This window comes from Colias croceus, chromosome 23, assembly GCF_905220415.1.
Source record: "Colias croceus chromosome 23, ilColCroc2.1".
NCBI classification, from domain to species: domain Eukaryota; kingdom Metazoa; phylum Arthropoda; class Insecta; order Lepidoptera; family Pieridae; genus Colias; species Colias croceus.
In genome coordinates this window covers 2,352,940-2,368,054 of record NC_059559.1, presented here as the reverse complement: position 1 = coordinate 2,368,054, position 15,115 = coordinate 2,352,940, and the positions used below count along the sequence as shown (strand labels likewise).

The 15,115-nt window shown below is 32.4% G+C and overlaps 1 protein-coding gene across 3 annotated transcripts; it reads left to right on the top strand.

Moving 5' to 3' along the window:
- Positions 1–2,870: 2,870 nt before the first annotated feature.
- LOC123702517 (translation initiation factor eIF-2B subunit beta-like) lies at positions 2,871–10,080 on the top strand. Of its 3 annotated transcripts, none has more exons than XM_045650293.1 (10): positions 2,873–3,086; positions 3,988–4,074; positions 4,503–4,635; positions 5,243–5,359; positions 5,813–5,989; positions 6,796–6,891; positions 8,130–8,228; positions 8,881–8,981; positions 9,467–9,553; positions 9,973–10,080. In XM_045650293.1, exons 1-10 carry the CDS (start codon positions 3,001–3,003, stop codon positions 10,043–10,045), a joined length of 1,056 nt encoding a protein of 351 aa, XP_045506249.1. In that variant the 5' UTR covers positions 2,873–3,000; the 3' UTR covers positions 10,046–10,080. The 3 variants fall into 3 exon arrangements, with proteins under 3 accessions (XP_045506252.1, XP_045506249.1, XP_045506251.1); XM_045650295.1 differs by having other exon boundaries at positions 2,888–3,090; XM_045650296.1 differs by lacking the exon at positions 4,503–4,635 and having other exon boundaries at positions 2,871–3,090.
- Positions 10,081–15,115: the final 5,035 nt, after the last annotated feature.

Sequence of the window (15,115 nt, the reverse complement as noted above, 5' to 3'; positions counted from 1 at the left end):
CGTAAGCTATTTATTCCAAATTTATTACTCCATGACTTAACTAACGTTTGCAAGTATAGCACATAGACAACACAACAAGATCAATCAATCTGTGTAACGGCATCGACATGAGAGGTGTTTCCATACAAACGCGAAACAACAAAAGTAAGTACCTACACTAATATTTATAAACTAAGTTTTTCGTATTAATAAGCCGTTCAAGTTTGTGTATGTATTGTTTATTACATTTTCCTACTATTACACTCACTATTTAAATAGCTTGTTTCATATTTGTAAGTCATTTTCTACCCAAAAAATAAAAAATAAAATACCGCCGTAATACGATACAATTTTTATAGATTAATCCTAATACGGTGGCATAACTCCGAAATAGGAAAAATACTGGGCATGTTTAATTGTTTATAACTTTCATTTTATTTACTTATTGAATTAATTCCAAGATTAGTTGAAATATTTATTAATCTGATAAATTAGAAACCATATTCTGCGGTATGTGTTCTTAATTAGAAATCCAGTTAAATATGAAAACGGTTGAGTACAAAATGTTTGTTTCTTAGAAGGGGTAAAAATAGGAAGGTGTATTTTAATGTATCACAAATCATTTATTTTGTATAACTGTTGATTCGAGTTTGACACATCTGAGCCAAAAAACTGTTATCATTTGATTAAGCATTTACATTCTCTTGTTTATCGAATTTTTGATGGGTCAGAATTAGGATTATTAAAAACACGAGTAGTTTTCCTATTACGGTGGTAGATATTTCCAGGTAACTCTGTATTAGGTTATATTATGATCTCCTATTACGGCCCTAATATAATAGAACTTAAAATTACCAGATTTAGGGTTGCGTAAATAAATAAGAAGTGTTGTGTCTTTTTTTGTGGATTCTTAAAATAAGAATAGATATGCGTGTTTTTTTTTTTCGATAAAACTAAAAGCATAAATGAAACACATTAAAAGTGAATCAACGTAATCAAACCAATGGTCAATGAATAAAAAACTTACAATTTATGTACTTTACTAACACATTCCTATTATTTAACAAATATTATTTGTACGGAACTGCAATGAATATAATTTCTGACCCTCCGTATTAGGAGCCGCCTACCGCAGTATTAGGCTCTGACCAAAATCATACCTCCGTATTAGGGAAAATCGACCTGACTATTTAAATATTTTTTTAAAATAAGAAATATCATGAAAATAAACATAGACTCAACAGCAATACAAAATTTAAGTTCCACTTTTAACGATAAAGTGGTTTGGCACCCTTAGAAAGACTTACAAATGCTTATTTTTGATACTTACTTTCAAATGTTGCGAAATACCTCCGTATTAGGTGCTTTTACCTTATGTGTTCTACTCCGAAAATTGATATCTCGGATAGGGGGATAAAACGGAAGCAAACTTCGAAAATATCTTCATCAACAGTAAAGAAAAGCAAGACAGCTCAAACAAGCTTTTCTGACAATGATGAAAATGGTTTTATTTGGAATAACTTTTTTGTTGGCAAACCTATTGTATACAATTTGTGTATGTGTAATGATCACGTGTGTTCTTAATTAATATTTGATGTCGATCATGTTAATAGATTTCTTTTGCGTATAGATTACGTTACGTATGACATGATATTATAAATCGTGTGTGCCCATTGAGTTACTATGTACTACGTACTAGAGAGGCCATCGCTACTACACTGTTCTGTGCTACTACACTTTTTCTAACACGAGTTAGAGTCAATCGTCTCAAACCATTTTTTTTTTTTTGTTACATTGATTGGTTTTAATTTATAAGTAATAATAGGCAGAATATTTGCAAATTGTATGACTCACTAGCCGCCTGTTCGTGGTGTCCTCTCTATAATAATACCTCAATGTGTGTATGTCATATATCTTTTATTAATAAGTATATCCATAAGATATATTATGCTTTCATCTTCTTTTAAAAATGTTTATTACATTTAAAATTTTAATCATACTTTAATAATTTGTAGGTAGGTATATAAGCAAATTTGTATAATGATGACGTACTTAATTATAATAAACCATATCACCCATACCTACATCCACACCTACATCCAATTTTTATTAATAAACAATAAAGTGTATGTTTATATGCGTATCGTTCTTTATTTGAACTAAGTTTACCTGACTGGAACAAAATGTGCTTTTTCAAATGTGTATGGTAACAACTGAAATAATCCCAGTTTCAATTCATAATTACTAATGTATACCCATAGCCATGGACGTATAAAAAAAGACTTTTTTTATACGTCCATGTGTATACCAATAAACTATAATTTGTAATATTATAAATCTGAGAGTTTGTATGAACGTGCTAATTTCAGGAACTACTGGTTCGAATTGAAAAATTCTTTCAGTGAATAGCCCATTTATCGAGGAAGGCTATTATAATTTATATTATCATCACGCTAAGACCGACAGTAGCGGAGCAAAGCCGCGGGGCACAGCTTTTTTATTGGATATACATAATCTCTTCACTAAAATCAAAATTGAATAATAAGGAAATTGAGTGGTAGGTAATTGATGATTATATAGAGGAAAAATATTATTATTAGTAACGTGATATTTCCAATCTTAGTTTCCAATATAATATTTGTTTATACAATAGTTTATGAAAAAGAGTGTACATGATACGATTTGTTCCACATTTGTTCATAATAATATAACGCTTCTTCTTCCAATAAATAATACGCATATCCGACTCTGAATATATCCGATAATATTGATTGAGTGACATTTGACAGCGGATGGCGATTTGATGGCGATCTCAGAATAACGAATCCTACGTTATTCAGAGATGGCGATTGACGTCTCCCCTCACGTCTCCCAGAGTCCCAGACTGACATTAATTGTCAATCGAACATCAAAATATTATACGTAGGTATAGAAAAGGTTAGGTATGTTTTGATGTTATTTATCTGAGGAAATACTTCTTTATTGTTACAAAATTGCAACTAACTAAAATTCTAACTCAAAATGCCACCATTGGAAGGAAATATCCAAGATCTGGATGAGAAAAGCATACAAAATATTGTGAAATTCGTATCCGATGTTAGAACTGGGTATGTAGTTCAGGTTTTGTTTTAGTAACCTCTCTTCTATTCTAGACTTCATAAATATTTCAGCAAAGTTTATATCTATACTTATAATATTATAAAGCTGAAGAGTTTGTTTTATTGTTTGAACGCGCTAATCTCAGAAACTACTGGTTCGATTGAAAAATTCTTTCGGTGTTAGATAGCCCATTCATGGAGGAAGGCTGGCTATAGGCTATATACCATAATGCTAAGACCAACAGGAGCGGAGCCACGCGGGTGAAACCGCGAAGTGCAGCTAGTAGAAGATAAATAGTTAGGGAACCTTTAGGCAGATTGACGGGTTCAACCAAGCTGTTCGTAAAATCCAATTCAATTCTTGTTGAAAGTAGATATGGTACAGGTATATATAAATATGGTCAATAATTATTTTAGTGGAAGTAATAATTATGTGATGTATTTGTCAATAAATGTTACATGAAAAGAAATTAAGGCACAAAAGAAACCAAACTAACTAATTAACTATCTACAGTGTGCAAATGAAAATGGATAAAACAAATTAATAAAGTATGTATTACTTAACTTTGTTATTACTTATTATGATCTAAGAATAAAACAAGATCTATACTAATATTATAAAGCTGAAGAGTATGTTTATTTGAACGTGCTAATCTCAGGAACTATTAGTCCGATTTGAAAAATTCAATGTTAGATAGCCCATTTATTGATGAAGGGTAGGCTATCATGCTAAGAATAATAGGAGCGGAGCAATGCGGATAAAACTCAGCTAGTATAGAATGATATATGCCAGTTAAAAAAACTTGAAGTTATATTGCAATCTTTGGGATATCAGTTTATTCCTACTATCACACTATCCATGCATATACTTTTATTTGATCACTTACTAATAAAAAATACATTTTTACAGAAAATTACAAGGCTCCAACAAGATCGCTGTGGCCACTGTGACACTATTGGAACAAATAATCACAGAGGCGCCAAATACAAGTGCATTGTAAGTCTTTGATTTTTTTCTTTCTTATTATGAATAGTTATTTAAAGCTGTTACATTTTCTTTGTAAGACTACTACAACAGTGACAGTGATAGTGAGTATAGTATGTAGATGTCACACAGGCAAAATTAGTAACAAACTGGTTAGTATATCCTGGTGGTTGAAATTTGATCCAAAACATAACAACAAGTGTACATGATACATATAAGGCTGTACACGGACAACTTGAGCATTTAACGGCTGAGCTACCAACACGGACTGCTCAAGCTGTCGGTCATTGTCTGCTGGAACTGTCACTACCAACCGAGCAGTTGACGGCTTGAAGCGGTGGCGACTGCTCGAGCAGTCATGTGTACTGCAGTGAAACTTCTATTTACTTATTACACATATTAATGTCTAGATTTTCCATATATTTTCCCCATCATTACAGTTCACTTGTGAACGCAGTGCGCGGGACTGGCCGACGTCTGGCCAAAGCTCTGCCGCAAGAATTAATAGCTGCTAACATGGTGCGCCGTGTGTTGCGTGCTATACGCGACGAGCAGAGGGCGTTGGCTAACCAGGTAATGCTAAAAAATATATTTATTTTTATTCACATGGAAATTTTTTCAATGAAAAGGAAAAGGACTCGGTATTTGGTGAAAACAAAGACCATAAAACCAGTGTTTTTTGTTTGTTAATGTATCTTTACTTTGTTTCTGAATATTTGAAAGTGTTGTTGTAACAAAATGTTTGTTTCACATTGCACATACACAAATGTGAATTTTATTATTTTTGAAATATCATGATCATCTCTCTTCTAGATATCTTGTCTAACAAAAAACTATATTCAATACTGTTTTTTACACAATTTTCGTAATAGAGTACTTACTAAGCTTTTGGTTTACATCTATCTTGCATCTATCTCTATATAGGCCGGGAGATATTGACAAAAAATATTAGGTCATTTGTACTAGTATGGCGGTTCTTCAGGGTCTTAGTACAGTACAATTCAAACTTAATGGCGGCTCGGAACATCGTACTATCCAATTAAGTTTGAATCAAACTGTACCAGTGGCCGGGTCAGATTAATTTTCATATCCCTAAGTGACAAGAGTATGGCAGAACAAGGCCGGGTCAGGTAGTATTAAAATAAAGATAATTAATATATTTTGTTACGTTATATTCCAGAGCAGCGAATATTCCGGCGAATCTCTCCAACGCCTTGTGTTGGCGGCGTCCAGTCGACGCGCGACTCTACCGTCGAATCATGACCTAAGGGAGCCTATTAGGGACCACATAGCCGAGGTAAGGGATTTTTAAGTATTTTGTCCTGATATTTTCCCTATGTGAGTATATCACTCTGTAGTTTTGTTAATGTAATTTATTTATTAAAATAAGAATGGTATAAAAAAACTGTTTCAAATGACTGTCACATAATATGCTACTGAAGGAATAATATATTAACTAATATTATAAAGCTGAAGAGTTTGTTTGTTTGTTTGAACGCGCTAATCACAGGATCTACTGGTCCGATTTGAATTCTTTCGGTGTTAGATAGCCCATTTATCGAGGAAAGCTATAGGCTATATATCATCACGCTAAGACCAACAGGAGCGGAGCACTGCGGATAAAACCGTTGGGCACAGCTAGTTTTAAATATAAAAGTATTGTGTGCAATAATATACGACTATTTCGAAGCTACAAACATCAATCCTACATTGTTCTTCTGAATTGTATTTGTTTTTCATTATTTTACAGCTTCTAGCGGAACTAGAGTCAAGTACCTCATCAATATGCGGTCAAGCGAAAGAGCACATACACGCAGACGAAGTAATTCTAACGTATGGCGCTAGTGTATTAGTGGAGAAGTTTATAAAATCGTCCGGCACAAGTAAAGTGAAGCTGGTCGTTGTGGAGGGGCCGCAGGTTGCTGAGGTATGTGTGGATAAACAAACAAAATTAATAAATACTGAATTGAATTCTTACTAATATTATAAATGCGAAAGTGTGTTTGTTTGTTTGTCTCTCTGTCACATCGCAATTTGAGGAGGCTAGAGTGATACTGGCTTTTTTAGGAGTCAAGAAAGTAAAGCTTGTCACAAAGGAATAATGGAACTTCTTTACAGTGGATTCAGTTTGATTGAGTTTTGAATTTATCCATTTCAAATCTATACTAATACTAGCTTACCGCCCGCGGCTTCGCCCGCTTTCTCTAAAACGATTTGAGATTTAAACTATCCTATCTCTCAAGTTGGATCGAACTGCACATGGTGTGCGAATTTTATTATAATCGGTTAAATGGTTTTGTTGTCCATTGAGGACAAACATTGTGACACGAGATTTATATATATTAAGATAAGATTATAAAGCTGTAGAGTTTGTTTGTTTGTTTGAACGCGGTAATCTCGGGAACTACTGGTCTGATTTAAAAAATTCTTTCGGTGTTAGATAGCTCATTTATCGAGGAAGGTTATAGGCTATATATCATCACGGTACAACCAACAGGAGTGGAGCTACGGGGGTGAAACCGCGCGGAGCAGCTAGTAAATAATATAAATAAAATATTTTCATCAAACAAAGAGTAACTAGCATACATACACATACATACATCCTCACAAACTTTCGCATGTATAATATTAGTAGGATAGGATGTTTTTGATCAAACAAAATGCTTTATACCCCCTCTTAAGAAAATGTTTTAAATAGGAATTAAGATAAAACAATAAATATTTAATTGACAGGCGGCAGCAATGGCGGCCCGTCTCAGCGCGCTCGGTGTCAACGTGACGTATGTCAATGGCGCTGCTGTTGGCGCGCTAATGCCGAGAGTTAATAAGGTTTGTGTTTTTTTTTTTTTTGTTAGTTTTTTTCGCGGGAAAAAATGTGTGGTGTTGTTTTAAAGTGGACTATAGGTCTACCAGAATCTGATGGCATATTTATATTTAAGAAATAAAAGATTTTCATGTGGCAACTTATTTGACAACTATCAAATTGGTTGTCAAATTATTTGTCTTTTTTGCAGTTGATGAATAATTTTTAGGATTTTGTCTAAAAAATCTTCGAAAATGTCGAAAAAGCCGCTGCGATCCCAAAGCAATATGTGTAGTTTATAATGTGTATAGAAAAACATTCGAAGAAGAAGGGTCAAACACATCACAATTTTCAATTTTGAAGATTTTATTGGTAAATTGGACTTACCCGTTTTGATACTTTAAATTAAAAAATATTATATGTAGGTAACTATAATATTGTTTGTTGATTAGAATATAATTTTATGAAAACTTATTACAGGAGTTTCCAATACGGCTATTCTTCAAGTCCAAGCTGTCCAAGTCAATTTTATAATGTGTGTTTCTGTTAATACTTACGACAATAAACATAGTTTTATTTTATTTTTATTTTATTTTATAAATAATTATAAGCAGTTTTGATCTATATTATCATGGCATACTGGTAATGAATATACAAATATAGGAATGTGTAAATAATAATATGTATTACCTGTATACAAGTAATATGTCTAATTGTATATGTAAGTATGTACCTACATAATATTAAATGGATATCTCATTATTAAGTACAGTATTGTCCACTTATGTAATGTGACTAATGATATTGAGGACAAAATAAAAAATAACCAGTATCAAGATCGTTCAGTCCATTTTCCCTAGGGTTGCACACTCAACATTTTGATTTCCCTAATTGCCATCAGATTCTGGTTTACCTATAGTAAGGTATTGAAGTACTTTTATTAATTTTTAAGCAAAAACTATTTATCAAATGTGTTGAATACACAGCTATTGCTTTGTTTTGTAAGAGGTTTTCAATACAAGTGTATTTTTATAAGTTACTTTTGAAGTGAAACTTCTTTATGCGCGTTGAGAATAGAATGTCAAGGTCGCGTCATGGCAATACCGTCACGTCAAGGAGTAAGGCGACGATTTTTGTATCTTTGAATCTTGCCAAAGATGTTTCACTTCTGACACGTGTGCTCGGTACACACGCTCTTTTTTTAAATTAACTTTGCTAATTTTTATATAAAATATTATACCTATGTATTGCCTTCTCTTTTCAGGTGGTAGTGGGGGTTAGAGCAGCCCTCGCGGGGGGTGCGGTTTTGGGGGAGGGGGGGCTCCTAGCAGTTACAACGGCTGCGAGACATTATAGCGTGCCGGTGAGATTTTATATTTATGTTAGTTTTTGGAAGAAGAATGGAAAAACTAAGTAAAAAATGCTGTTATATCTAAAATAAGGTATTCACTTTTGGATATAATTAACAACATTTTTTGCTCTTTTAAAATATCAAAGTGTTGGTATAGTCAACAAAAACCTAGGTGCACGTTTTAAAAGAAAATCTTTATTACGATGAAAAATATATGTGTTACACGAGTAATGTCCGCAGAGAAGAGGAAGTACAAAACAAATGTTGCCATTACATAAAAAGTGACCACAGATTATTGAAGGCACAAATTTTATATAACACGAAGTTTCATCACTGGCCGCGAAAGTTTATCACGGCGACGCCACTAGCCTCATTGTTGATGTTTAACTCATTGGCTACAGATTTATGAAAAAGAGTGTGTGTACTTATGTACACGCGTTAGAAGTTATACTTCTTTGGCGTATGGAAAAAAATACTAGAATATACAACTTGAACATAGTTATCAATTTTCATACCACCTAGAGCTAACTTCATGCTGTTAAATTTAGGTGTCGGTGTGCGCGCGCATCGTAAAAATTCACTCATCATTTTTCTCCATCGCGCCAAAAGAAGTATTACTTCAATAAATGTATTTCGGATTTAAATGTTTATTTATTAATGGCAGGTGGTGGTACTATCGCCGCTATACAAGATGTCACCACTGTACTCGTGTAACCACACGCACTTCAACGAACTAGCCCCGCCCTACACTGCACTACCGTATATGTGAGTATACTAATATAAAGCTGAAGTTTGTGTGTTTGAACGCGCTAATCTCAGGAACGACTGGTCCGATTAGAAAAATTATTTCGGTGTTAGATAGCCCATTTAGGAAGGCTATAATATATCATTACGCTAAGACCAACAGGAGTAAAGCCACGCGGGTGAAACAGCAAAGCGCAGCTAGTTTTTAATTTAGGACTACTAAATTCTTTACTAATGATATTTCAATATAGATTTTTGTTATTTATTGGAGTGAAACTTCTTTATCGGGGTTGGAAAAAATTTAGAAAACATTTTTTCGTTACGCGTGACGTTTTTCCGTTACGCGCCATCTTTTTCGTACCCCTACCACGCGTGATTCGACGTATTTCTGTAAAGTTGCATATAGTAAATTATTTTTTGAAAAATAACGTCATAAAGAAGTTTCACTTCTTACGTGTGTACACTAGTCCACGCACACATTTTATTATTTATTTTTACATGCACAGGAGTGGGGAGAGCGCAGTGACGCAGGTGTTCGCGCCGATGTATGATTTTGTGCCGCACGACCATGTCACATTGTTTGTTACTAACTTGTGAGTATTATTTAAAGTTAATAAACTAAAAATTAATTTAAAACTAATTTTTAGTTTTAAATTTAATCTATTTAACTATGTCGACTGTAAAATAATATATTTATTACTATAACATATGGTAAAACCCTGATTATGTCAAAACTCATTTATTATTCATATGTTATTATAGAAACTAGATGTGCCACAAATCATCATCAATCATTTCTACAGCTTTATATGTGTCATTCTGCTACAGTTACATCACCGCTAAGTATTATCAAATCTCGTTCTGTGGTTTTCGCGTGAGAGAGTAACAAAAATATACACATTCTTATAAATTTTCGTGTTTATATTAAAGTAGTATTGTTGTTAAATATTTATGTTCTTCTGTGAGACTATTTCTTTTTCACAGACAAACTTATAAAATTTTTATTTTTCAGAGGAGGCAGTTCTCCATCTTATATTTATCGTCTCCTGTCAGAGTTGTACGATCCAAATGATTATCAAATTTAAATGGAGAGCTTGTAAATAAAATATATTATTGGAAATTTGTTGTTTTATTTTACAATTTCTGGACCTTTTAGAATAATCTAATACCTATGAAGTAAATTAACTTACTGCATTTATGTGCTTTTGCAAAAAAATAGCGGAAAAGAATCCGTTCAAATTGTGTGCAGTTCATATTATTAAGTTTTTTTTTTTAAACTGTTTTATAATCTATGCTAATATTATAATGCTGAAGAGTTTGTGTTTGTTTGTTTGAACGCGCTAATCTCAAGAACCACTGGTCCGATTTATTTCGGTGTTTGATAGCCCATTTATATTTTATCGAGGAAGGCTAGGCTAAGGCTAGAAGGGCTATCACACTAAACCGCGGAGCACAGCTAGCAAAAATAACTGCAAAAGTCAAGAAATAAATATCAAAAATATCCCTAATCAAAAAATACCTTAATAGATTTCGACATTACGTAAATGTGCGACAAGAAGAAAAGTTCCAAACACAGGTTCCAAATCACAGTTCCAAATCATGAATCTTACTAAACTTTATAGATTAAGGAAAACGCCATCTAGTGAGCATTTACCTAAAGTTTTTACATGCCATGTATCATAGATGGCACTACTGATCTAAACATAAACCATTAATTATTATTATTATTCAATTAAAGATTTTACTATTTCTCTTTGGGGAGAACAGATCTTGAGCTCTTTACCAAGTATTTTTATACATACCTTTATATATTTATTTTTTCGGTTCGTCTGGCAGAAATCGCTTACTGCGAAAAGACCGCCCTGTGTAGTGTGTGCGTGTTATTACTGTGCTCTTCTTTACTAATATTATATAGAGGAAAACTTTGTTTGTTTGATTGTAATGAATAGGCTCATAAACTACTGGACCGATTTTGATAAAATTTGGCACAGACAATCTTAGACCCTGAGAAAGAACATAGGCTCTACCTTTTATTGCGAAATATGTACCACAGGCGAAGCCGGGACGGACCGCTAGTATTTTGTAATACATACTGTATTTAGTGTGCAATAAACATATTAGTTACTTCACTGCTAAGTATCATCAAATTTACTTCAGTTGTTTTTGCGTGAAAGAGTTACTAAAATCTATACACAATCAAACTCTCGTGCTTATAATATTAAAGTAGTATTGTTGTTGAATATTTATGTTTTTTTATAAATGTGAGTATGTGGGATTATTTCTTTTACACAGACAAACTTATAAAATTTTATTTTTATTTTTCAGAGGAGGCAGTTCTCCATCTTATATTTATCGTCTCCTGTCAGAGTTGTACGATCCAAATGATTATCAAATTTAAATGGAGAGCTTGTAAATAAAATATATTATTGGAAATTTGTTGTTTTATTTTACAATTTCTGGACCTTTTAGAATAATCTAATACCTATGAAGTAAATTAACTTACTGCATTTCTGTGCTTTTGCAAAAAAATAGTGGAAAAGAATCCGTTCAAATTGTGTGCAGTTCATATTATTAAGTTTTTTTTTTCTAAGTTACGAACTCTTTTTTGTTAATAGCCAATAGGTATATTGAAACTGTTTTATAATCTATGCTAATATTATAATGCTGAAGAGTTTGTGTTTGTTTGTTTGAACGCGCTAATCTCAAGAACCACTGGTCCGATTTATTTCGGTGTTTGATAGCCCATTTATATTTTATCGAGGAAGGCTAGGCTAAGGCTAGAAGGGCTATCACACTAAACCGCGGAGCACAGCTAGCAAAAATAACTGCAAAGGTCAAGAAATAAATATCAAAAATATCCCTAATCAAAAAATACCATAATAGATTTCGACATTACGTAAATGTGCGACAAGAAGAAAAGTTCCAAACACAGACCGTTCCAAATCATGAATCTTACTAAACTTTATAGATTAAGGAAAACGCCATCTAGTGAGCATTTACCTAAAGTTTTTACATGCCATGTATCATAGATGGCACTACTGATCTAAACATAAACCATTAATTATTATTATTCAATTAAAGATTTTACTATTTCTCTTTGGGGAGAACAGATCTTGAGCTCTTTACCAAGTATTTTTATACATACCTTTATATATTTATTTTTTCGGTTCGTCTGGCAGAAATCGCTTACTGCGAAAAGACCGCCCTGTGTAGTGTGTGCGTGTTATTACTGTGCTCTTCTTTACTAATATTATATAGAGGAAAACTTTGTTTGTTTGATTGTAATGAATAGGCTCATAAACTACTGGACCGATTTTGATAAAATTTGGCACAGACAATCTTAGACCCTGAGAAAGAACGTAGGCTCTACCTTTTATTGCGAAATATAAGAATATGCGATAGAACACAAATTGTTAAACTAAACGGCTTAATTAGTACCGAACAAACGCTTTCTTTTGGTATTCCGCAGGGAAGTATTTTAGGTCCAACGCTATTCTTACTGTACATGAATGACTTGACAAATCTATCTCTTGAAAACGGCAAAATAATAGCATATGCAGACGACACGGTTTTAATATTTGATGGTAGAACGTGGGAGGAAGCTTTTTCACATTCACAGTCATGTTTAAATATCGTAAGTAATTGGCTGCTATCTAATTCGTTGACTCTTAATTCTGATAAAACCAAATACTTAACTTTAGGCATGAACAAAAATTCTATAAGACATTCAAGTTACTTAACACTTAAAGCTCATTTCTGCCATGATAAACTATCTTGTACATGTATAACTCTTCAAAATGTTGATTCCATTAAGTATCCAGGTGTTATGGTTGATTGTTATCTAAACTTTAATAAACATGCAACACTTCTGGCTGCCCGCATTCGTAAATTGATAATTATTTTTAAAAATCTCCGTCACATCATGAACTTCAACCTCATTAAACGGATATACTTTACATTATGCCAGTCCTTAATAAATTATGGAATATCTGCTTGGGGAGGCATGGCTAAGAGTAACATGCTTACCATTGAGAGAGCACAAAGATCAGTTTTAAAAGTCATGACCTTTAGGCCAATTGATTATCCAACCAAAGATTTATATAAAAAATGCCAAGTCCTGACAGTGCGACAATTGTTTTTGCTGCAACTCATTTTAAGAAAACACCAGGAACTTGAATTTGAATTAAACAGCACTGATAAACGTAGATCCTACATGGTATATGAAGTTTTATGCAATATTAGGAGATTATATTTACAATAAAGCAAATAAAATCTTAAACATATATTCTATGAATAACTATAAATGTAAAAAAACAGTCACAGAATGGTTACAGAAGTTGTCTTATGAATCCACCGAAAACTTACTAAAGATAAAACTATAATTTATCTTGTTTCACATATAAATATTATAAAATATATATAATTTGTTTAGTATCTAATCAATTACATACTAAATTTATTAAAATTATAACTCAATATTTGTTTATTTTATGTACCTATTTTTTGTATTTTTATTTATTCTCTTTTTTATTTGTAATTTATTTGATATATTTACTTTATTTTGACACACATATACACACACCCACACACACCTACACACACACACACACACACACACACACACACACACACACACACACACACATTACTCATAAATTTAAAATTTTATATTTATTTAATAATCATATTTGTATAATATGCTTGCACATACCATTTATATATCTAACTAGCTCACTTTTCAAGTTTTTTGTTTTATAAAAGTTCAAATGACTTAGGGAGAAGCTGGTGCCTGTATATACAGGCTAGTTCTTCGAACTAAGCCTAAAACGGGTGCCACTTATACTTTTTAATTGTGAACAAAACTGTATTGAATATGTCCATGTTTATGTCTATGAAAGAATAAGAAATAAACGATATATATATTAATATGTACCACAGGCGAAGCCGGGACGGACCGCTAGTATTTTGTAATACATACTGTATTTAGTGTGCAATAAACATATTAGTTACTTCACTGCTAAGTATCATCAAATTTACTTCAGTTGTTTTCGCGTGAAAGAGTTACTAAAATACAATAATATAATACACAATCAAACTCTCGTGCTTATAATATTAAAGTAGTATTGTTGTTGAATATTTATGTTTTTTTTTATAAATGTGAGTATGTGGGATTATTTTTTTTTCACAGACAAACTTATAAAATTTTATTTTTATTTTTCAGAGGAGGCAGTTCTCCATCTTATATTTATCGTCTCCTGTCAGAGTTGTACGATCCAAATGATTAAGTATCAAATTTAAATGGAGAGCTTGTAAATAAAATATATTATTGGAAATTTGTTGTTTTATTTTACAATTCCTTTTAGAATAATCTTTACAATAAGCCTATGAAGTAAATTAACTTACTGCATTTAAGTGCTTTTGCCTTCTTTTGCAGAAAGTTAGCGGACAAGAATCAGTTCAAATTGTGTTTTTTCTACGTTACGAACTCTTTTTAGTTACCTAATGTAGTGATACCACAGAGTGATACTGTTTTATAATAACAAATAGCTTTTAGACCCTAATCATAATGCAATGCCATAATGTGTAATTCTACCATTAATTTTCGTTTTTTTTTTCTCAGTTACGAACTGTAGTGATACTGTTTTATAATCTTTACTAATACTAGCTTACCGCCCGCGGCTTCGCCCGCTTTCTCTAAAACGATTTGAGGTTTAAACTATCCTATCTCTCAAGTTGGGGATAGCGGAAAAGGATCCGTTCAAATTGTTCATCAGTTCATATTATTATTTACACTATCACCTTCATCCACACTCACCTTCCCACAACACACACTTACACAGACACACACACACACACACAATCACATAAAATGTTGTAAGTTCTTGTATTAAGTACACTCATTATTATTAATTATAAATTATTTAAACATAATTATTGATGTACTGTATAATTCGTCAAAATAAAGTAACCTGTACTCCGTTTCTGATATCCAAGATACAGGCAATAGCCTAGTTTGGATATCACTGTACTAGCAACCTTGTAAAATAATCCTACTTTTATCACATTTAACAATGTAAATTGTAATGTTTGAATATTTTGGTTAATAAAGATTTTTATTATTTATTTATTTATTATTAAGTTGTTTTTCTAAGTTA